We start from the raw sequence: 25,370 nt of genomic DNA, 5'->3' as shown, positions 1-25,370 counted from the left end.
TCATGATTGCCAAGTTTTGGGGTTTTTTTTAAGTTGTTGTTGTTGTTGTTGTTGTTTTTTTGATGTGGACCATTTTTAAAGTCTTTATTGAATCTGTTACAATATTGCTTCAGTTTTATGACTTTTGGTTTTTTGGCTGAGAGGCATGTGGGATCTTAGCTCCCCGACCAGGGATTGAACCCACACCCCCTGCATTGGAAGGCGAACTCTTAAGCACTGGACCACCAGGGAGGTCCCTTGAATATATTTTTTTCATATGTCCTTTTACTGCTTCAAGTTGCAGAGACTTTTTATTAGCCTCATATTTCATTTGTCTTTTTCTCACTAATCAACAATATTTGCCCCAAGATAGGGAAAGTGGGTTTTCCTTGAATTGCTTTATATTCTATTTGCATGCTGTTAAAATCATCTGTTTAGACTTGGAGCTAGAAGGTGAGTTATAAATTTATATTACTAATATGCTGTGTCGCAGTAAAGAAGTAAAGGAGCAGCTTGACATTTTGCTAATCTGGTTGCAAACCTTCCGCCCAGAGCCCTCTTTTCTTTTTCACTCAGCCTTCACTTTATGGGTACAGCGGAGGCTCCTTCCATGTGCTCTACCTGTTGCAAATAGCTTTGTTGTAAAAGAACTGAATGTGGAAAAACCTTCAGTCACAACTCAGACTTTATTTTACCTCGGCAACTCCAAACTGAGAAAAGAAACTATTCCTGAGATAAGTGTGAGAAAACATTCAGTTGTGTGAAACATCCACCAGAGACTTTATGCTTACAAGGAAGTCTACTTATTTGTGTGTGGGAAAGCCTTGGTTATAGTTTATTTCTTGTTTGACATAGCAAAACCCACCTGGGTTATAATCTGTTTTGGATTTTAGAGGGCAAGAAATCATTCATCCAGAGTTTATATTATTTTGTACACGTTTTTGAAAAATATTATTCCTGGAATAAGTGTAGAAAAGCTTTTAGTTATAGCACATGGCTTCTGCTCCATTCATGAATCCACAATGCAAGTAAAGAATTACAGTAAGCAGTGTGATAGAGCTCCCAATTTACTTTTAAAAATCAAAGTTTGGGACTTCCCTGGTGCTCCAGTGGTTAGGACTCCACGCTTCCATTGCAGGGGACACGGGTTCGATCCCTGATCCGGGAACTAAGATCCTGTATGACGCGCGGCACAGCCAAAAAATTAAAAAAAAAAAAAAATCAGACAAAATTTATACCCAGGAGATAGTTCAGGTGACCAAATATGGTGGTAAACGTGTTAGGAGCTGGACACTTACCCTCTTACCTGTTACACACAAAGAAAATATTCCACAGCTATATTCTGCATCCCAAACCCTGGTAATTCAGCTTCTAAGACCAGTAGGAAAGGTCCAGACATTTTGGGTGCCGACAAGTTGACGAGTACTGTCCCATGCTGGAAGACATTTCTGTGAAGTTGTCGACCTCTTGGAGTCTTACAAAGGATACTCTAGGTGTTAGGGACAAATTGTGAATACCCACAGGGTGGCTTTTGCTCTAGAGAAAATTAAAAACAAACCCCCTATCCCTAACATTAGGATGTGTTCTAGCCTGATGGGGCCTTGTAAAACTCTTGCCCAAGGGGGATAATGGGAAGGTGTTATGATGTCAGCTGGCTCCAAGTACCTTGTGGTACAGGTATTTGACCCAGGATAGGACACTGTAGACTGATTCCTTACTGAACCACGACAGTCCTCCCACTAATATATGCACAGGACCAACGGCCTGTACTTTGCTCAGGTGGATGCCCTGTAGGATGGGTGCGCTTTCCCTTTCAAGACCTGTGAATACCTTGCGTGAAAACACAGTTTGAGAGAAATATTTGGTGTTCCACCCCCTTTTCTGATCTGTGACTCTTGGTTAGGAATTTGCAGCTGACTGAAAACATAATGTTTTTCCACCCTAGGTGGCGCAGTCCAATGACTTAAACGTTTCTAGAGATGTATGTACAGTTGGCATTTTATGATATCTAACAGGCATCTCCCCCAAGTCCCTTCCAGTTGCATTGTCTTGTGTATGGATGATGCATTTACAAGATATTAAGTTTCCCAAGCTGCTGCCATATGGATTGTGGATGGAAAGGGACAGGGCCAACAGTCACCCAAGATTTGAGTACAATGAGATGAAAGGACAGAGTAATCACAGGACAATATATATTCCTCTAAGATTAAATGAGGAGTGGTAACAACGGCTGCATGTTCAGGGCCACGGGGTGCATAGGTACATGCTCATCCACCAGGTTGTATACATTATACTTTGATTTCCATTTGGGTGAGATTGAAAAATGCTATATCCCCTCTCTGAGACTGTCTGTGTTGCTCCGCAGGGAAGGAGGGAACAGAATGATGCAATTGCACCATACCTGTAGGGACCCTGGCAAATCAGCATGACCTGATTTCAGAAAAAGGCCACTAGTGAAACCTCTAGTCAGGCTGCCTCAACAATGAGCAAAAATCGATGACACTCAAGCTCTCACTGGGGAGCCACACTACTGGTGCCCTTAGGATTTGAGGTATGTGCAGCCTACTACAGGGGCCATTTATGAAGAAGGTGGTCATGGTAGCTGTTATGGTGCTAAAATTAAAGCCACTGGCAACTGTATTCTCCAGGCTAAGCTGTGCACTTACCACGCTATCCGTTGTCAACATCTGTCCTAATGAGCAGCATTGAAATAATGAGATAGTGAGTTATTTAAAAGATTTTCAAAAGAGAACCATTAGAAGAACTCTAGACAATTCACCACTTCTCAGGGGCTCCCTGAGGTTTCCACTGAGAGTGGATATGTGGGATATTTGAACTGTAGAATCAGGAACAGCTGGGCAATTCCCAAAAATCTGCAAGAACTAGAGAAGTTGCACATCTGGTTGGGGGCCTCTGATTTGCCCAGAGCAATATGCTCCAATAAGAGTCAGGAATATCTTGCATTGAGGCAGAGCTAAAGCTGTGCTCTACCTGCCCTCCCCAAAACAAGAAGCTATAATGTCTTGGCCCATAATTAATATCAAGGGTAAAGCCATCTTCTGACATGCCACCTGCTCTGCATCTCCAGGTTCTGGAACATCCCTTTTCCTCTTCTTGGGGGAATCACGAGTTGGTTGCTTCTCAAGGAAGTATGTTGCTTCTCAAGGAAGTTGGGTGTGTTAGTCTGCTTGGGCTGCCATAACGAAGTTCCACAGACTGTGTAGCTTAACCAACAGAAATTTATTTTCTCACAGTTTTGGAGCTGAAAGTTTGAGATCAAGGTTTCAGTGGGGTTGATTTCTTCTGAAACCTCTTTCCTGGGCTTGTAGATGGGCATCTTCTCCTTCTATCTTTACATGGTCTTCCCTCTGTTAGTTTATGTCCTAATTTCCTCTTCTTATACAGTGGTATTGAACTAGGATGTACCCTAATGATCTCATTTACCCTTTATTACCACTTTAAAGGCTCTATCCCTGAATATAATCACATTGTGAGGTCCTGAGATTTAGGACTTCAACATACGAATTTGCGGGGGACAAAATGTAGCCCATGATATCAGTTTAACTGAAGGGCAAGTCTGGATTGACCTGCTAATGTGGGGAGTTGGCCTTATTCTTAAGTGAACACATTTCCCCCTAGGTTGAACACTGTGGCCACTGCCTCCTGGGTTGTCTTCCAAATGGCTCCTCAATCTGTATTTTACTCTCTATTAAAACCTGGACATTTCAGCACTATGGCAGGCACACAAATGGTTATCTGAGGTGAGTTCCTGACTTTTGTTTTTAACATTTTTATTGAAATATAATTCACATACCATATACTTCATTCTTATAAAATGTACAGTTCAATGATTTTTGGTATATTCACATGCATGTGCAACCATCCCCACAGGCAGTTTTAGAACATTTTCATCACCTCAAAAAGAGAGTCCAGGGCTTCCCTGGTGGCGCAGTGGTTGAGAATCTGCCTGCCAATACAGGGGACACGGGTTCGAGCCCTGGTCTGGGAAGATTCCACATGCCGCGGAGCGACTAGGCCCGTGAGCCACAACTACTGAGCCTGCGCGTCTGGAGCCTGTGCTCCGCAACAAAAGAGGCCGCGATAGTGAGAGGCCCGCGCACCGCGATGAAGAGTGGCCCCCACTTGCCGCAACTGGAGAAAGCCCTCGCACAGAAACGAAGACCCAACACAGCCAAAAATAAAAATAATAAATAAATAATAAATAAAAAAATTTAAAAAAAAAAAAAAAGAGAGTCCATACCTTTTACCTATCCCTCCCCCTAATTCCCCCCACTGCCAGCCTTAATGTTTTGTTTTTACTTTTTATTATGGAGAAATTTTAATGTACACACAAAATACAAAACAAGAAGAAAAAGAAATTAAGGATGGCATGTAATGCATAAGTTCTAACACCACCAGTGAAGCAAAGATTTAACTTGAATCTAATCAGGCCTCTTTTCCATCCTTCCAATTTACAGGAAATATAGGGGGATATGATGAGAAAATAAGTCAGATTCACTGATTTTTGATTTGTACAATGTGAGACACTATATAAGACAATTGACCTAGACTCTTTGAAAAGTCAGTGAAATGAAAAAAGTTGCTCGGCTGTTGTAGATTAAGAGAGACTCTTCAGAAACACAACCATCAAATGCAGTGAGTGAACTTTGAATTTTTTTAAAAAGCTGTAGCAGATATTTGGGGATCAATGGAGACATTAAATATGGAATGGATGTAATATTTAATAGTAGGCCCATTTGATGATAATATGCAATTGTTTAGATTTCTTAAATCTGACAGTTATATTTTGCTTCTGTAGAAGAATGTCCTTATTCTTAGGAGATGCATGCTGCAGTGTTTAGGGTTGGAGGCTCATGATCTCTTCAACATATTTTCAAATGGCTAAAAATAACAACAAATAAAATGTGTATGTGTGTGTGGAGAGAAAAAGCGAATATGGCAAAATAATTATTGAATCTAGCTAGAGGGTATATGCATGCTTGAAAGTTTCAAAATAAAGTTTGAAAAAGGTAAAAAGGGATTATGGACAGCTTGTTATAACTCAACACCTTTTAGAAGAAATGCAATCTATAGTTTGAGGCAGTGTGGCAGTAGACAAAAAACACAGGATCTACTGTCAGAAAACCCAGTCCAAGTTTCAAATTGTCCACTACTAGCTGTGCAACCATAAGCAAATCATTTGACATATCCAGGCTTTAGTTTCCTTACCTAAAAATAAGGATAGCATTGGAATTCCCTGGCGGTCCAGTGGTTAGGACTCCACACTCTCACTGCTGAGGGCCCAGGTTCAATCCCTGGTCTGGGAACCAAGATCCCACAAGCTGCATGGCGTGGCCAAAAAAACTAAAAGTAAAAATAAATAAAAATAAGGACAGCATTGAGCCATAAAATTACTCTGAGGCTTAAATTATTTAATGCCCATGAAAGCTGTGTGTGTGTGTGTGTGTGTGTGTGTGTGTGTGTGTGTGTGTATGGCAGTAACGTCCCATTCATTTTTATACTTTTGAAGTATCCTTTGATCTTTTAAAAAAAATTTTATTTATTTGTTTGTTTTATTTTTGGCTGCATCAGGTCTTGGTTGCCACACGTGGGATCTTCCTTGCGGCATGTGGGATCCTCTGCTGTGGTGCATGGGCTTCTCTCTAGTTGTGGCCTGCGAGCTCAGTAGTTGTGGCGCACTGGCTTAGTTGCCCTGCAGAATGTGGGATCTTGGTTCCCTGACCAGGGATTGAACCCAAGTCACCTGCATTGGAAGGCAGATTCTTAACCACTGGACCACCAGGGAAGTCCCTGATTTTTCTTTCTTTATTTTTTTTTAATGAATTTATTATTTATTTATTTATGGCTGCATTGGGTCTTCGTTGCTGCGTGCAGGCTTCCTCTAGTTGCAGCGAGTGGGTGCTACTCTTAATTGCGGTGCACGGGCTTCTCATTGCAGTGGCTTCTCTTGTTGCAGAGCAAGGGCTCTAGGTGCACGGGCTTCAGTAGTTGTGGCACGCACGCTTAGTAGTTGTGGCTCACAGGCTCTAGAGCGCAGGCTCAGTAGTTGTGGCACATGGGCTTAGTTGCTCTGCGGCATGTGGGATCTTCCTGGACCAGGGCTCGAACCTGTGTCCCCTGCATTGGCAGACAGATTCTTAACCACTGCGCCACCAGGAAACTCCCCCCTCATCTTTTCTTAAAGCCAGAGAGTCATAGCCTCAAAGAGACTGTGAATTACCAGAGGGAAGCATTGTGTTATCACCATTTTGACCAATAAAGTAAGACCTGAATAACTGGATATTGATTTCATTTACCCAAAAATGAGTTGTAATTTCTTTGGTTGACAGACGTCATGATAAAGATTGAAATTGCTGAATAGTTAGGCAATTATGAACCCCACAAATACTCTGATTCTGAGCAGTGACATCATCCTGGACTGAATGAATAGGTTTTGTCAGAAAAAATAAATATCCTTGTGGATAAAGGCAACAAGTTGGATAGGGTGGCCTGGAATTTGTATTTTTAATGTGTCCTCATTATGCTCTCTAAAATTAGAGACCAGCTGGGGCTGGAATATTAATGAAATATTGTTACCCCCGGGACCAGAGGTGGAGTTAAGAGTTTTAATCAGAATTGACAACTCCTCTGCCAAATAAAAGAATAGGTGAAAAGCAAGACCAAGTTGATCATTACGGTCATAATGTACATGAATATTCTTCTTAAGTGTTTCCTGATGTAGTGGCAATAGTGTTGTGCTCCTGAGTTCTACTTCCAGCATCAACTGGGGGTATGAACTTGTGCAAGTCTTATCATTTCTCTGAATCTCTGTGCCTCAATCTTCTTTAGAAAATGTTGTGCCACCTATAAGAATTGATGGATAAGAACGCTCCTGGTATGCTTTAAGTATTCAACACACATCTATTGGTTAACGAGCTTCAAAGCTTATTGCTCAGATGACTTCTTTGTCTATAGTCACTCCCTAGATTGTTCCATCCTGCCCTATATAGCGACACCTAAATTTACATCTCTAGTTGTGATTTCTTCACTGAACACCTGACTCCTATCCCAATTGCCTGTTTGACATTTACTCTTGGATGTCTAATTGGCATCTTTAACTTAACACATCCATAACAAAACTATTGATCCCTCTCCCTAAACCTGTTCCTCTTTCAGTCTACTCTATTTCCAAAAGGCAGTCTTATTTTAGTTGCTCAAATCAATAACCATGGAGTCATCCTTAATCAACATCCAATTCATTAGCAAATCATGCTGGACATGCCTTCAAAATACATGTAGACCATTTCTCATCACCTAAATCACCTCTAAGCTAGTCCAAGCCACCATCATTTCTCATCTGGAATAGTGCAGTAGCTTCTTAATCTCTCTGCTTCTACTCTTGCCCACCTTCAGACTGTTCTCAGCAGAGCAGCCAGAGCAAATTTTTAAAACGTTATGTCATGGAGTGAAACTTTTATGCAAGGTTTATGTCAAAATGGCTAAGGACTGAAAGCAAGAAATTAGAATTTATAGAAAAACAAGTTTCTTGGCTCCATTCGTATCTGATAGCTAATAAACCTTTGAACATGTGGCAGGAAAAAAAAAAAAGGTAAGATCATGTCACTTCTCAGTCCCAAAACCCTCCAGTGTTATTTGGGACATATCCAAATCCCTTATGGACCAAAACATGCGCCCCCTTCCTTCTGGTTTAAGGCCTTTGCTTCCTGATGTTCCATCTATCAGGAATACTCCACCAGCTGCCCACATGCCTAAATTGCTCACTTCCTGTCTCTGCCTTCCCTGTCATCTATAAAATAACCCCACCACCACCTACCCCCTTCTCTCTCTCTCTCTCTCTACCTCCCTCTCTTCCTCTCTCCCTCTCTCTCTCCCCTTAGGCATTACTACATTCTAGGTATTTATTTATCCATTGTCTCCCTGACTTGAAGGTAAGCTTCATGGGGCAGTAAGTTCTTTGTCTTCACTACTGTATCTGCAGAGCCTAGAACAATGACATAGTAGGCACTCGACACGTATTTTTATATGCTGCCGATAAATGGTAGCCGATCCTGACTTTGAGGCTGAAAGGATAAGGATGTGTGAAAGGATGACTTTTCGGCTCAGCAGCCTGAGCTGGGGGTGTGACTTCAGAGAGTTTCAGTTCGAGGAAGGTAGTCTGGCCGCCCAGTTGATTGGTCCCTCTTCCCGCCCTAACCAAGTCCTTTCCCCAGGCTCCACCCCGTCCAGGGCTCTCCGCCTATTGGCTGAACTCTCCACGCCCTTTCGCCCTCTCAGCCAATGGTAGGGTAAAACTGGGCTGGAGGCGGGGCCAGGGCGTCCCCTGACCCGCGGGCTTGCGAAGGGGGCACAGAGATGCAGAAACCTCCCGATGCCTAGAAAGACCGGAGGGTTAGGGTGGGAGTTAGTGGGGAGTCGGTGACGTAGTTCCTTCTCCGCTTTGTTCCAAGATGTGGTTCGGGCGCGTTCTGTGCGGGGTATGTGGCAGCTTGGTGTGGGGCTTCGGGCCGGTTCTGGGAGCGGGTGGGGCACATAGGCCGGGGGCCAGGCCTCCTTCACCGCTGCCCGCTGCGGAGACGGGGGCGCGGCAGGTCAAGGTGTCGTCGTGGGCCGCGCTCCCCATGCTCTGCGCTGCCCCTTTGTCTTGGGTCTCGTCTCCTGCTCCGCGTAGCTGCTCACTCGGACCAGCTGACGGTGGTGACAGAACTGTATCATCCTCGTTGCTAGCCATGGGGCCTCCCTGGTAAAAGCGGTCCACGTCCCGCCCAGGCTCTCAAAGGGCTCCGCAACACCTAAGTATTTGGCTGAGATCACTAATCCAATCCCTGCTGTGTTCTCAGTGAGGAAGCCGACCCAGAGAGGAGGGCAGAGCCTTGCCGAAGGTTACTCATTCATTCATTCAACAGATACTTAGCACCAACTTGTAGTGTATTAGATCCAGGGATTACAGTTGTGTACAAGGCAGAGCTATATTCTGGTAGGGAAGAAATGGAACAAGCTTGAAGGGTTAGACGCGGGGTCTGGGAATCTGAAGGGGGAAACACAAAACCGATTTTGAGGCCTAGTGATCCTGAGAGATGGGTAATCATAAAAAAATTCTCCTTCTAGCATCCCTGTAAAGCCTTATTTCTTCCTGTCTTTAAAGACATTTGACTCAGCAGAGTTTCCCTCATCCCTTTTCTGCAAACTTTTGTTGGAAAGCTGGATTGCAGAGAACTTCTCACTTGGAATGCATTTTTCAGTTAGAGGAGAATGTGGAGACTTAGATATCAACAGAACAGGTGAAAAGGAGCGACCGTGGTGTGATGGAATGAGGATTTCCTTCCGACGCAGAAGGCTTATCTCTTACTACCCATATGACCTTCAGCAAGTCATTCCATCTCTGGGAGCTTCATTTGTTCATCTTTAAAATGGGAATGATTATCCTTATTGCTCTCAGTTCAATAGAAAGGGAAGTGACCCAGGGATGGGACATTGCCCTGAGTGTCCACTTGCAGTTGAGCTCTCAGAGAACTCAAGTCATTTCTATGTGTTTACAGTGATCCAAGACCCCACTAGGAACTTTTTCACCAAACCGAAGGAAGAGATGAGGCAAGATCTGAGCTGGGCAGATCCTTTGGAGTGAGGCTACTGTGCACAGGCGTGAAAGTGAGCCATTCCCTTCTCTTTGGCAGGTGAGATCTTTATTGTGAAATTAGTTAGTCTGGGGACAGGAATCCTGCCTGCTAGAGAGTATGGGAACCAGGTCTGAAAGGGAACATTTCTCGAGAGAAACAGAGAAGTGGGAGGAGGACCTCTGTACCCTGAGGAGTAGAGTTTTGGTGAGGAAGGGTGATGTAGTGGAACTCAATTTTGGGTGTCAGGAGACTTTGGCTTGAGTCCCAGCTCTCCTCTAAGTTCCAGTTTCCCCAGCTCAAATTTTTAATATGAGACGAGGTGGTCTAGGAGTTTCCTCCTAACTCTGACATTCTGAGAATCTCTGAGCAGTTAGACTAGGTGAGTCTCTTAGGGAATTTAAGCCCTTGGATGGCCCTGTTGAGACAGAACTGCCAAGAATGTCAGTATTGTCATGGTGTTTCAACAATATGAAGCACCAAAGAGATAAACAGGTGGAGAGGAGGGATGAGGGTGGTCATGTGTGGAGGATGCACTTCTCACCATCCCTACACCCAGATAGAATTAGATAGAATCCTGAACTTACTTAACGTTTCAAATCAAACATTTATTGAGCCCTATGTGCCAGGCACTGTGTGGGATCCATATACAAATATCATGGGCCCTGTTCTCTGGGGGCTTAGAGCTTAAAGTATACATGTGAGGAGGGGCACAGACATACGCAGAAGGAATTATGGTATAAGGCAACTCTTTTATATTACAGATTTTTTATGTTTTAAGTGAAGAAATTTTTATATGGTCAAATCTATCAGCTTTTCTGTTATGGTGTCAGCTTTTGCTTTATGCTTAAGGCCTAGGCCTTTCCCTGAGATCAAGATAATTTCTAATAGTTCTTTTATTTTTTTCCTTTAAATTTTTACACTTCACTCATCTGTTTCTCTGGAATTTATTTTCAGGTATTGCCTCTTATTCATCACTCCACTGCAGCTAAACAGTAACCAAAGACCATGTGACCACTGCCCAGAGGGACCTGAAAGGCTGGTGATGCTGGTGAATTAAAGGAATACAACGTCTCTAGGTAAAACCTCTGTCTCTCTCTCTCAGAATAGAACTCTGCCCTTTGTGGGTTCCTCACAGCCTGAAATGAATGGTGCTCCTGAGATCAGGACACTCATCCATCAGTCTCAGGGATTTGTGGGTCAGAGACCTGTGGGGCCTCATTGGTCCTCTTCCATTTTCTGGTTGTCTGAGATTGTAATTTTGTGCCCAGTTGCCTGAATACCCCTAGTGACTTGCTATCCTTATGGCCTCATCTGTCCCTCCTCCTACTTCTTTGGCTAAGACCCCACCTCCCTACTGCCTGGGAATTCTTCCAGAATTTCTGAGGGAATTTCCCATCCATTTGGGCAGAGGGCAAATAGTTAGGTTTCCGTTTGGTCAAACTCTCTTCAAACTATCCCTCCCTGCTCTCCTGACAAGTCTTGCTTCCTCCTCAGGTCCTCCAGAACCACCCTGAGCATCCTTACAGCACGTCCTGCATTTCTCTTTCTCTCTGCCTGCCCTTTAACCAAAATCTCTATTTCAGCAAGCTTATACATTTTCATGACTTCATCTGTCCCCTATGTCTTATTCCCAAATTAGTATTCCTGACATATTCTTCTTCCTCTTGTCTAAAGTGTTTTCCCACATCCCCATCTTTCTTAGTGATAGTACCATTCTCAATATTTAGACCTGGATCTGATGGCCTAGAATTCTTTCCTTTAGTCATCCTCTATATCCAGTCTGATATATGCATATGCTTTCCTGGAAATAGCTGGACTTGCTTTCTATCCTGTTGTTATTCTGGACTAGGGTCTCACTATGTCATACATTTGTTTATTCATTCAGCAAATATTTATTCAGCACCTAGAAAGTGGCAGGCCCTCTAATGGTCACCCATACTGCATTCCTAAACTTCTCTCCCAGCTCATTTCCCTTCCTCCATTCTTTTTTTCAACTCTAATCCATCTGGGCTAATCTTCTGAAAGCATTCTTTTCCTAATTTCACTTTTGGGTAGGGTGATACAAAATTTATTGTCCAAACTGGGATGCTTTTGTGAATTAAGGGGGGCACTATTAATAATGATGCTGGAAAAAAATTTTTTTAATAAAAAAATAAAGAATAATGATGCTGGAATAGCAGGTATAAACCAGGACTATTCTGGGAAAACCAGGGTATATGATCACCCTACTCCTAGGTGACAGCTCTTGGATTCTTTCTTTTTATTTTCCTCAGTTTACTCCTCATGGGATACCCCAGCTTCCTCTTTCCTGTTTTCCACTTCATGAAGCGCAGAGAAACATGAATGTGCTGGGGGTGGAGGGAAGTTTGGGACTAGGGGAAATGAATGGTAATGCTTGAAAAACTTTATTCTTGACAAGTGAGAATGAGAAGGAAAGTAACAAGAAAAGAGAATAGCAAGGTAGGAAAAAGAATATGGAAAATAGAGGGAATTCCCTCGTGATCCAGTGGTTAGGGCTCCAAGCTTCCACTGCAGGGGGCACAGGTAAGATCCCTGGTCAGGGAACTAGGATCCTGCAAGCTGCGCCATGGCGCAGCCAAAAAAAACAAAAACAAAAAACGAATATAGAAAACAGAGAGGAAATTAAGGGTAGATTTCACTCTTCCATTTAGAAGTTGTTTCCTGTTGACCAGCAGATTATATCCATATTTTTTGCCCCGTGATTTCAGTGTTCTGGCTGGTATCACTTCACACAACTCGATTGTTTCATTTCCTCATTTGTTCATGAAACAACAAAAAAAATTTTTTTGAGTGCTTGGTATGTGCCTGGAACTTTGCTAGGAATACAATAATGAACAAAATGGACAAAAATCCCTGCCCTCATAAAGCTATGTGATAGTGTAACCTCCCACTTATTTTTTTTTTTTTTTAAATGGGAGACTCTTTTTTGGGGGGGCGGTTACTTATTTATTTATTTATTTATATTTATTTATGGCTGTGTTGGGTCTTCGTTTCTGTGCGAGGGCTTTCTCTAGTTGTGGCAAGTGGGGGCCACTCTTCATCGCGGTGCGCGGGCCTCTCATTATCATGGCCTCGCTTGTTGCGGAGCACAGGCTCCAGACGCACAGGCTCAGTAATTGTGGCTCATGGGCCTAGCCGCTCCGCGGCACGTGGGATCTTCCCAGACCAGGGCTCGAACCCGCGTCCCCTGCATTGGCAGGCAGATTCTCAACCACTGTGCCACCAGGGAAGCCCTCCCCCACTTATTTCTGAGTACATCAACCCTGTGCTAACATCCTTTTGAGAAAACAGTTTTTGCTTATCCTCAGGTTCAGCCAAAGTTCTGCCTTTTTTAAGCACCTTTCCACAAGCGTCTCAAGCCCCAGTACTCACTCCCTCTCCTAGCCCCCTTCATCCCCTGATTGGGTACTTTGTAAATTTGTAATTTACTCTCTTAGTGTATTGTCATCACTCCATTGTAAGTTCCTTAAAAGTAGGTATGGTATTTCACGTTTATATTAGTCTCCTTGGGCCTCCATAACAAAATTCTACAGACTGGGTGGCTTAAACAACAGACATTTATTTTCTCACAGTTACGGAGACTAGAAGTCCAAAATCAGGGTGACTGGCTGATTCAGTTTCTGGTGAGGACTCTATTCCTGGCTTGTAGATAGCCACCTTCTTGCTGTGTGCTCACATGGTTTTCCTCGGTTTGTGTATGTGGTGGGAAGGGGGCAGGAGTGCAAGTTGAAAGCTAACTCTCTGGTATGTCTTCCTATATGGACACACTAATCCTGTTGGGTCAGGGTCCACCCTTATAACCTCATTTAGCCTTAATTACCTGCTTAGAACTCACATCTCCAAATATAGTCACAGTGGGGGCTTGGGGTTCAACATACGAATTTTGGAGGGACACAGTGTGTAACAGAACTTTTTTTTTTTTTGCATTCAATAATGGTATTTATTGCTTGTGACAGACGGAGTCATGTAAATACCTGGTTATTAGTGTTTTTCCTGAACACCTCTTTTTGGAAGGCTGCAAGACTGATCTTTCCATAATAGCCTTTAAGGATATAATAGTTACTGCAGTAGCTAACTGGGGAGCATTGGATCAGCCATGCCTAGAAATGAGACATCTGGGGGCTGGCTTCAGGGCACTGTCTCATTCTGAATCTCTTAACATACTTTGTTCTAGTAATTATGGGAATCTGTTCCTCTAAAGTCATTTCCTGAGTTTTCATAAGTAATACTGTAGAAAGAAGAAGAATTAAACAATAACACAAGTTAGCAGAGGACAATTTGCCAGCAAAATGGGAGGCTTTCATAACAGCACATCCATAAACTTATCCACCTAGTCATCCATCCATTCATTCATACCACAAATGGTTTCACTTTCTGCAACAATGCTTTTTAAAAATTTCCCTGCGCGAGACCCAGGACAGAGATATGTACAGGGTAGAGTGTTCAATAATTACTAGTTTAAGAAATGTATGAAGAAAAGAAAGTTTCAGAGAAGATTAAAAATGGAAAAGAAGCTGAGAAAGAACCATCAACTTTCTCAAAACTCTGGCGGCGGCTTCACTTGCTGTCCCACTCTGCTCTGCAGTTCCCCTGGCTTCTCACTGAGTTTCCTCCACCTGCTAACTCCTGTTTGATTAGGAGGGTAACAGCAGCTGGATGTGAGTGTGCTCAGGCTCCTGCCAAGAACCCCTCCTCCCCCACCATTTTCTCTGCCTGCCCTCCATATCTTGGGCATGAGTCTGTGTATATGTGCCTGTGTATCATATCGGTGGCACCCACCCTTCTGAGATGTGAACTCTAACCTCCACAGTTCTCTTCTTGCTGGCCTTGAGCACTCACCATTGGATATGTCCCTCCTTCAGAGAGCGTGACTCAGTTTATCAGAAAGCTATGGGATAATGAAAACTGGTCAAAATTTTTGGAAAGCAGTAGGTAGTACTACAAAACAACGTCATTCCTTCTGACCCAATAACTCACTTGTGGAACTTTTATCCTAAGAATATATTTCAATGAGAAGAAAACTTTATATGTATAGATTGATCATGATAGTGTTATTAATAGTGGTTAAACCTCAGGGAACAACAGAAATGTCTGACACTAGCAAAATTGTAGGTAAAGTGTAAGGAGTTTAATTGGTGGTGAATTATACAGTCAGAAAATGATCATATGAAGAGTTAATAGCAATATGGAAAAATACTTATAAAAATTAAGTAGAAGAAGTAGGATGCAAAATTATATCTACTGTATATTTACAACTATATAATTATGAATATGGACAAGTCTGAAAAGGAACATAGTAAAAGGAAAATTAGTCATGCGTTAGTATCATGGAGTCATCTTTCAGTTTTCTTTCATGACTCAATCCCCTCTAGATTGAGGTCTGCTACGGATATCTATATGTCCAGAGTTTTACGTCAAACCAGTTGGGAAATTCCTGCTCTTCCCTGACATTGGTTTCATGTATCGGCCCCTCTTGGTTGTGCTGCCCTCTACTCTCACCCTATTGCCATCTTTAGACACTTTACCACTGTACCATGCAAGGTCCTATTAGAGTTTCCCCTGCCATGCTTTAATTAACCCTGTTTCCCAGTTCAACCTCTCAGGTTCACCCAATAGACTGCTTGGTGAAAAGCAGACAGACTGAACTAGCACATATGGCTGGATCCAGCTACAGACCAGCCCCTACAGAGTAGGCTATGATGTGACTACTCTCCAGTATTGGAAGAATTGTGTTACCCCTATCACAACAAAGTTTAAGAAGAGGGATGTAGTACCTAGACCAAAGCAAAAGATGAAATCTTAGTCATACCTTAAGACAAAATCCGAGTTACTATTCTATAAAACAATTTTTGAGCACCTATTTTGTTCCAGCCACTATATCACTGGTACTAAGGGAATAGGTCAGCATGAACTAAATGCCAAACTGATCTGAAGATTAGTCACTTAAACTACTGAACGAAGGATCTTTCAGTGCATTTTTTCTAGGGATCAGATTAGGAGTTAGATGGCTCCAATTCTGGAAGTAGAGCATGAGATAGGAAGAAACCAGGATGGGTTTTATACTACTCATCGTTCATTCTGATGCTGGACATGTTGGGCTCCTGTCAGCCCCTGGCTTTCCATAAGCCTTTCCATTGGCCTCTATGTCTATCCTCATTTTTCTCATCTTTTTGATCAGGTCCCCCTGCCTTTGAACACTTACTTTTCCATGAGGGACCTTGTGTTCTGCCACATCTTGTTATCCTTGGATAATATTCCTTCCTCTAGTATAGAGAGCAGGTGACATGTGCAACTTTTCTTTCTTCTGTCAGATGGTGAAACGGGGATTGAGGAAGTATTGATTCCAAAACATCATTCCCGAAAAATCTGAATCTCATACTTTCAAGAGAACTCCGCAGAGGTGTTGCCAAGGAAGTCAATGTTTAGAAGGCTCCTCTGAAGGGAAAGGGAAGACTCAAGGGGCCACTGGGATGCTTCAAGCAAGAGAAAATGAGGAGAAAGACAAGAAACTTCAAACAGAAGACAGTTAAGGATAATAAAACATTCACAGAAGTGAGTGACCAAGAATCTGAAAAAGACGACCCTACAATAAATGAGAGAAGTCAGGCTGAAAAGAGACAGTATGTGTGTACTGAGTGTGGGAAAGCCTTTAGTCAGAGTGCAAACCTCACAGTACATGAACGAATCCACACAGGAGAGAAACCCTATAAGTGTAAGGAGTGTGGAAAAGCCTTCAGTCATAGCTCCAACCTGGTTGTTCATCGGAGGATCCACACTGGACTGAAGCCTTACACGTGCAGCGAATGTGGGAAATCTTTCAGCGGTAAGTCACACCTCATTCGGCACCAGGGAATCCACAGTGGGGAGAAAACTTATGAATGTAAGGAGTGTGGGAAAGCCTTTAGTCGGAGTTCTGGTCTGATTTCACATCACAGAGTTCACACTGGTGAGAAGCCCTACACTTGTATCGAGTGCGGGAAAGCCTTTAGCCGTAGTTCAAATCTTACTCAACATCAGAGAATGCACAAAGGAAAAAAAGTTTACAAATGTAAGGAGTGTGGGAAAACATGTGTTTCTAATACAAAGATTATGGACCATCAGAGAATTCACACTGGGGAGAAGCCTTATGAATGTGATGAGTGTGGGAAAGCTTTCATCTTAAAGAAGACCCTTAATGAACATCAGCGACTTCATCGTAGAGAGAAACCTTACAAATGTAATGAGTGTGGGAAAGCTTTTACTTCTAATCGAAATCTTATTGATCATCAGAGAGTGCACACTGGAGAGAAACCCTATAAATGCAACGAGTGTGGAAAAACCTTCAGGCAGACTTCTCAAGTTATTCTACATTTAAGAACCCACACAAAGGAGAAACCCTATAAATGTAGTGAGTGTGGGAAAGCCTATCGTTATAGCTCACAGCTTATTCAACACCAGAGAAAACATAATGAGGAGAAAGAAACGTCATAAATGACATATATTGTTGGAAGTGGGGCTAACTGCTACTTTCTGGAAAAGCAATTTTTCAGTATCATCAACCTTAATTCTCTAAGAATTCATACAGGGAAAGTAATCAGAAGTAGACAAAGATTAACAGAAGGGCTATTCATGCCAGCATCATATATAACCGGAGGAAGAAAACTAGATTTTCAACCATACAGGGTTTAAATGAATGATGGTCTAGCCATATGATGGTTTGGCACCCATTGTAAACATTTTTAAAGAATATTTAATGCCATGGGGGAAATGATTTTGATGAAATGGAAGATAAAGAGAAAAACAATGAAATACGATCCAAATTTTTAAAAAACACTTATGCAAAGGAAAGAAATGGGAATGAAATAATACCAAACCAAAATGTTAACAGTGATTATCTCTGAATAATAGGATTATAGGTAATTTCTATTTTCTTCTCTATACTTTTCTATGCTTTTTAGATTTTCTACAGTGAGAATGTACTACTTTTATATTTTTCTACAGTGAGAATGTACTACTTTTGTATTTTTTAAATACAACGAGTACATGTTCATTTTCACTCAACAGGGTTATGAAAGGCACATAGAACATAGACCCTAAAGTCCTGGGATTGCACCCTAATACTGGCACTTAGTAGCAGGGGAACCCTGAGCACGTCACTTCCTTTTAGAGTCTGTTTCCTGTGTATTACATCATAAATACCAGTTGTTGGCTTTTGCAGTTTTGAGATAAATTGACTTTACAGTTGTCAACAGAATATATAATCCACTTTCTTAATCACTGTTAGGTTAAAAGAAAACGGCAAAGCTTTGCTACATTCTCCTCTCCCACATTGTAGAAGGATCCGCAGTTAATAAAGAACCACCTAGGCTCCACCTTTTCAATGTATGTCTACAGAAAAAAATGGCCCCTTATGAAATTGGAACAATTGCAGTTTCAAAGCTTTTAAAGAGACACAGCATAATTCAAACAAGGAGAAGACTCTGCCTTCACATATTACATGGAGTTTCGTAGCTGAACGTGCAGACTTTTGGGTCAGAGACATATGAGTTCTAATTCCAGATCTGCTGTGCCCTAGCTTGTCAGTTTTGGACAAGTCCCTCAAATGCTCTGAGCCACAGATTTATCTGTAAAATGGGAATAACCACCTACCTCACAGGGTTGTTGTGAGGATTAAATGAGATAATGCATGTAAATGTGTGACAAGCCTTTCTTTTTGTCTAGCCCTCTGAGAAGGCCTTAATCCGTTTACAACCAATATTTTAAACTTTTAAGACAGCTCAGAATCCATCTGGGAACCCTTAGAATCTCCCCATTCTTAACGCAGCCATTCCTCTTTCTTTGTATACAGTGAATGCCCAAGCCTAACACCATTTGTCTTATGCACATAGTGATTTATTGTTTCAGGGATTACTGAGGATTTGATATCCCATCCAATCCTCATAACACTGGTACAAGAAAATTGAGTCTCAGTGAGGTTAGGTGACTGGCTAGTAAGTGGTTGGAGCCAGAATGTGAACTCAGATCTGACTTTCAAGTCCATGCTTTCTTTATTATACCAGAGTGCCTCTGTCCATCATGATGGTTCTATGCGAGGGGGAGACCAGTTGGGATCCTCCTGAGTAGCCACTTCTGTGAAAGGTGGTTGACTATATCTGGACAGTTATTTGATCATGGTTTCATAAGGAAGATGCTGTCAGTCTTCTCTGAGTTAGATTTATGGCCTGTCTCTGCACCTTGTAATTTAGTTTTAAGGATTATATATTTCTTCCTTGCTGTTACTAGAAAGAAGTGGAAGGTGTGAAGGGTATATTTGGGTGAAAAGGGATTGTTTGGTTTCGTCCTATTTTGATAGGCTAATGGCTTACATATTATTTTGTGATGTAATAGTCCCTCTTTGCATAGTTATTCAAAGCAAGGTTTGGAGGCTCTGGAACAGATCTGCTGCATTCAGGGGGTAGGACTCTTGTATCATTGGTCACCCTTGGGTAGGCACTTCCCCAGGAGTCTGGGTGGACACGAGAGTAGGGTCACCCACATGTGGCAGTGGCTAAACAGAACTGCAGCAGTAAGGGCACTTCCATCATTTTTCCCTTGTCATGTGTCCTTTTAAAATTCTACAAGGGGTTTGTAATTAATATTCATGCCTTTCATCATGCCAGCCATTCTCACCTGCTGATTACCTATGTGGAAACTCCCAGGACTAATGTCTCCTGGCCCTGCCAAAACTGCTTTAAGAAAATAGGCAAACAGCTTCCTGTGTGCCTGTCAGGTGGTACTTTTTAAGCATTTATTATTGCTGAGCAGAGTTGTTGATGCTTCCTATATTGCTGAGCAAGTGTTGTTCTCTGACCAAAACATTTTCTTACCACTGTGTCATAGCGTCTGAAATTTTTTCTTCAAATAGGCTTTCTTTTTCATCTTAAAAGACTTTGTGATCTTCAAGAGTAAATACCTTCTAGGAGGGATGCCCGAGATCAGAATACGTTCACTTTTCTTGCCCAGGCAAGCTAAGATAGCGGACCCTGGAGGAGGCCTTCACTAGCTTCTAGTCTGCAAGGCTGATACCTGTCTTGAGCTGCAGGAGTAAATGTTGACAGATGGTCTCTGTACCTTTTCATATAAGTATTTTGCAATATAATTTGAACTGACCATCCACCTTCCTCTAGAAGTTTTTCAAGACTACCAGCTGCCTGCTTCAGCCAGAGTTTAATTTTGCAGTTCCTTTCAAGCCCTTTCATGATACACTCGGGAATTCAGGATCTGTCTCTTTGAATGTGTTTTTTCCAACTTCCTGTTCTAATGGAAGCCTGGTTGTTCCCTAACAGCAGTGCTTCCTCTGCAGTCCCTCAGTTGCTAGTTTTTTTCTCCCCCAACCCGTTTACCTCTTTGTACGGCCATTTCTTCTCTATTCCATCAAAATCCCAGCTCTCTTGAAATGTACATCACTAAACTACTGTGTATTGCCCATCCCTGTTCTTGTCACCTGCCAGCTTCCTGTGCACTCACATTTATTCACTTGAGTTTTTAGTACCCTGAATATTCCTGAGGAATATGAGGGGGCAAGTATTTTTTAGTCACAGATACCCTGGTTATTGAGAATTGCTTTGGTGTGGACTAGAAACATATATGTCTCTTTTTAGTTGTGAGGAAAAGTGTGAAATTAAAATCTTATGTAGCCTTGATTAAAGAGAAATATGAAAGACAAAGAATCATGCATAGAGAGGAAAGTGTCTCCCTAGACTTAGAGATATTTTTCATTGATGGTGTGTACTAATGTTAGGTCTTATTAGGAACTGAGAAGAAAATTGAAACCAAAAAGAGCTTTAAATAGCTGAGTAATTCCATTGAATATGAATCCCATAAGACTATATTTCATTTCAGCTCTGTATCCTGAGAGACAGACTTGCTTTTTAATTTTTTCCCATTCAATATAAATAAAATAGTATGCTCATATTGTTAGATTGTCTTTAGAAACTAGACTGTCTATAGTCACCTCTGATGTTATAAAACTGGAGTCATAAAACTGTTTTTGCAGAAGATAGTTATAATTCCTCCAATAAATATCTGTTGTTATTTACTTGTTATAAATATCACTGAATTTTTTTCCCTTTGCTTCCTTCCTTTATTGAGAGTGGGAAGAAAACTGTTCAGTTTGCTTTTCTTTTAAGCAGCTGTTTTTAGAAAGAATGATTCTGTTGTTTGAGATTCAAACACAACATGAAGCTTGTTATTTTCACACTGATAATAGAGTTGTCCCTCGGTAACTGCAGGGGATTGGTTCCAGGAGCCCCACCCCTATACCAAAATCAAAGGATGCTCAAGTCCCTTATATAAGATGGCAAACTATTGCATATAACCTATGTACATCCTCCCGTATACTTTAAGTCATCTTTAGATTACTTATAATACCTAATATGATGTAAATGCTATGTAAATAGTTGTAAATATAATGTAAATGATGTGTAAATAGTTGCCAGTGTGGCAAATTCAAGTTTTGCTTTTTGGAACTTTTTGGAATTTTTTTTTTGTTTTTAATATTTTTTATCTGTGGTTGGTTAAACACATGGACGCAGAACCCAGAGATATGGAGGGCCAACTCTACATAAACTAGAGCTCTAACCATTAGAAAGTGTCCTTCTGTTGTGTCCTTCTGTTATTTCCTTAGAGAACTTGAATAGCCAGTTATTGTCCAAGCCCCCTCTCTGGTCTCATCTGTGTTTCAAACCTATACTATTATGTAGACGTCATTTGGTTGAATAAAACCAGCATGTTCCCTGAAGTCCATTTCTGCTCCAGAAGGCATGTTGGTGAGGGGTCAAAAAGGATATGGCAGATTCCTTTCTGGGCAACATAGATACAGGACTTGACTAGGACACACTCTTTCCACTGACCATTTCAAATCCACGTGGCACAATTTGACGTATAAGGATTATAGAAGCGAAAAGGCTATAACCAGTCTCTAAGTCCAGTGAAGTCCAAATCTGGGAATCACAAGAAGTAATATAAGTAATTTCCCAGGCCCAGCAAATCAGCATTTCTGGGACAGGGCCTAGGAATCTATATAAAGCAAAACTTTTGCAGTGGGGATTTAAGAAAACTCTCCATTAGGAGCCTTGACTCTTTACATGACTATTTGTGTGATGATTGTCCATTTTCCCTCAGAAAAGTCTATAAGTCACAAAATTATTGAGACATATACCAAAGTTAGTATAATCATAACAAATTAGCAACCAGTTTACTGAGTGAAAGAAAATGCAGTCACATTTGCAGTGTTGGTTTAACCACAGAGTTGAACAGAGATTCATGTTTAAAAATTTATAATAGAACAATATGGCAAACAAGATAATCATAAAGCCCTTTGGCTATGAAACAACCTAGAAATGCTGGATAAAACTTGAACATCCTTTTACAGGGCTTTCAAGAAAGTGAAATAAATCCTCAGAGCCTAGAATGAAGAGGAAATGGAAGTCAGAAAGATAAGTGGGTGATAAGGCCTTGGGTGCCATGCAGCAGTTTGGAGATCTTGGTCACCAAGGGATTTAGATTTTATCAGCCACAAGGGCAGGATTTGAGTCCTTGGGCTTACAAAGAGGTGGAAAATGGGAACCTAGATTAACAAGAAACCTAGATCTTTACAGGGCTACACCCTCAGTGAAAGCATGCATTAGAAAAAAAAGTGAGCCAGGAGCAGAGGGAAGACCTTAAGGAAGCTTGTGGGGCTTGTCCTGGGCTTTAAATGTAAAATAAAAGTCTCCCTAATAATTTATAGCCATGGATCAATCCTCATGGTATTTTAGGGTTCAAATTTGGGAAACACCAGACCAAGAAAGTAATATAAAATTAGGTATTTACATATCCAAGTACACCTGGAACAGTTATTTAAAAATTAACAATTTAAAAAATTGAGTTATCTAATTGTTTTAAGTTGAACTTTTTGGGAAGTAAACTCTGGGACAGGATAATATGCAGCAAATTTATTGGAGAGCATTATTGGGATTAACATCTGTAGAGAGAGGGACGAAAGCAGGATTAGCAGTGGGAGAAGATAGCTGTGTTGCAGTCACAGAGTTACCTGTGTTCCCTTTGCTGGCTTCAGACTCAGACTGGGATGGCCTTTCAAGATTGCCCAAACTTGAAGTGAGAGGTCTGGGCCGTTAGACCCCTTCACTGACACAAGCACTGATTGGCACAATATATGAGGAAACATATATATATAACCAAATCACTGCTGTACACCTGAAACTGACACAACATTTTAAATCAACTATACTTGAATTAAAAAAAAATGTTTAAATCGAAGTGAGCAGAAGAAATGAAGTAATAAAGTCAGAGTGGAAAACTAGAAAAAAGAAAGCAAAAACAATAGAAAAAAATTAATGAAACCAAAAGTGGTTCTTCTAGAAAAATCAATAAAATTGATAAACCTCTAGCAAGACTGATCAGGCTAAAAGAAGAGAAGACACAAAATACCAATGTCAGGAATGAAAGAGAAGACACCAATTAGATGAGATTCTACACTACTTAAAGGGATAATTATTATGATAGTTAATTTTATGTTGCATTTGACTAGGCTAAGGGTTGCCCAGACAGCTGGCAAAACATTATTTCTGGGTGTGTCTGTGAGGTTGTTTTCAGAAGAGATTAGCATTTGAATCTGCAAATCTGGGAGTTAGAAAGGGCTCTGACAGTTTGGTTGACTGGCTGAAACATGGACCAAAAGATGGCCTGTTGTGAATGAATCAGAAATGCCCGCCCTCCCTTGGTTTAATGTAGAGGGAGGAATTCAAAGGTTTAGGGAGATTGGATTATTAAAGTGGATTTGTCATTCAAGACCTACTCACCCACACTGGGAGGGTCCAGAAGACAAAACTTTCATCAATGCTATGAGAAATAAATTGGCAAAGGGAGTGCTAGCATTCTTGAAGAGCTCCATGATCTCTCTTCTCTGTAAGCCTGACTCAGAATTTAGTGTCTAGAAATAATCCCTTCAACCATGCAGTACTAATTCCATTATTTTCCAATACCTGAAAGAGAAGTATTTGCATAATCTCTTGGACTGGGGAGGGCCTCAGTTACATTTTGTTCTGCTGCCCAGACACCTAGCCACTGCTAAGGATGGAAGATTCTAGACTGACTTAAAAGTACGCTTTTGGGCCTCTCCAAATTAGAGGTGTAAGAGCATCAATCAACATCATAGATAGGTATTTGAGAAGAGGCTGGAGGGAGAGGACCAATAGTCTAAGATGGGGCTAAGACCTCAGAATACTGGTCAACTAAAACAGAAATCCTAGTCTGAATGTTAAGGTCGTGTTTCTCATCTTTCTATAAAATCCTACTCTGCCAGTGTTGTGGGGCTGTTTGTTTGTTTGTTTTTAAATGCAAATTGGTGTGTGATTGACCTATGACAAAGGATCTGGTATAATTCTTCCCTCCCCAAAATGAAGGGTCAATTTTCCTTCCTGTTAAGTCAAGACAATGAAATTAAACAGGAGAACCACAAAGATAGGAGGATGTGTTGATCTTGCTTCTCAGAGACAAAGTGGTCCATGAGAAGGTGAGGCAGCCTTGAGTGTACGTCTGGTCCCTCTTATTTCTATTTATTTTTATTTTTTGGCCATACCACACCGCATGTGGGATCTTAGTTCCCCGACCAGGGATCGAACACATGCCTCCTGCATTGGAAGCACGGAGTTGTAACCACTGGACCGCCAGGGAAGTCCGAGGTCCCTCTTATTTTTTAGTGTCCTTTTCTTTCCGACAAAAAGGGGGTTGTACTCACAAATGAACCTGGATTTAAAACCAGAGATTTTGGATCCAGAGTCTGGGCCCTTAAAAACTATGGGAATGGTTGAAGGGATGTTTGGAAACTGCAATATTAAGAATAGAACTCAAGTTTCCAAGCAATTTATTGGCATTAAAGTAGGGGCTTATTCAGAAGAATGTTTCAGAGTTGGCATGTTCTATGTTAAGTGAATTTCTATGTTATCTGGACAGTTTAGTGCATGTAACCTGTTGCAAAAGAAAGAGCAGAAAGATCTGGGTTCCATTCTTGCCTATGTCCCTAATTAACTGAATATACTGTATAGCTCTAACTAACTCATTTAATTCTTGTTTGCTTTTGAGGTGCATGAAGTCCTAATATTAACTTAATGAACAAACTTTACATTATGTCATGTTCTAGATTTTGACCATTACCTCTTTTATCCAAGTTTATTGACAACTAAATTGTTTCATAAAGTACTTTCACGTGATCCTTTTACTGAATACTCACAACAACGCTATGAAGTAGGCATTATACCAATATTTGACCGACAGAGAAACTGAGACTTAGAGGCTGACTTAATAACATCACAGAGTAGGGGCTTCCCTGGTGGCGCAGTGGTTGAGAATCTGCCTGCCAATGCAGGGGACACGGGTTCGAGCCCTGGTCTGGGAAGATCCCACATGCCGCAGAGCAGCTGGGCCCGTGAGCCACAATTACTGAGCCTGCGCGTCTGGAGCCTGTGCTCCCCAACAGGAGAGGCCGCGATAGTGAGAGGCCCGCGCACCGCGATGAGAGTGGCCCCCGCTTGCCGCAACTGGAGAAAGCCCTCGCACAGAAACGAAGACCCAACACAGCCATAAATAAATAAATAAATAAATAAATAAATAAATAAATAAATAAATAAATAAATAAAAATTTTAAAAAATAAAAAATAAAATAAAAAATAACATCACAGAGCTAGTAAGAGAAAGAGCCAGGTCCCAAACCTAGGT

General features: G+C 41.5%; 1 protein-coding gene across 2 annotated transcripts in view; it reads left to right on the top strand.

The window, feature by feature from the left end:
- LOC132374868 (zinc finger protein 660) overlaps positions 1-18,908 on the top strand; it is a 33,409-nt gene extending 14,501 nt beyond the window's left edge. The window contains exons 1-4 of one of the 2 annotated variants that reach the window (XM_059939245.1): positions 8,439-8,474; positions 9,537-9,671; positions 10,569-10,690; positions 15,947-18,908. In XM_059939245.1, the coding sequence (XP_059795228.1) occupies positions 16,125-17,105 (981 nt within the window). In that variant the 5' untranslated portion in view covers positions 8,439-8,474; positions 9,537-9,671; positions 10,569-10,690; positions 15,947-16,124 and the 3' untranslated portion in view covers positions 17,106-18,908. Of the gene's footprint in view, positions 1-8,438; positions 8,475-9,536; positions 9,672-10,568; positions 10,691-15,946 lie in introns of those variants that run through there. The other variant, XM_059939246.1, reaches the window with a different exon arrangement.
- Positions 18,909-25,370: the final 6,462 nt, after the last annotated feature.

The sequence above is a fragment of the Balaenoptera ricei genome, chromosome 11 (assembly GCF_028023285.1).
Source record: "Balaenoptera ricei isolate mBalRic1 chromosome 11, mBalRic1.hap2, whole genome shotgun sequence".
Taxonomy (NCBI): domain Eukaryota; kingdom Metazoa; phylum Chordata; class Mammalia; order Artiodactyla; family Balaenopteridae; genus Balaenoptera; species Balaenoptera ricei.
The sequence above is the reverse complement of the archived record's forward strand: the minus strand, read 5'-3'. Positions and strand labels throughout refer to the sequence as shown.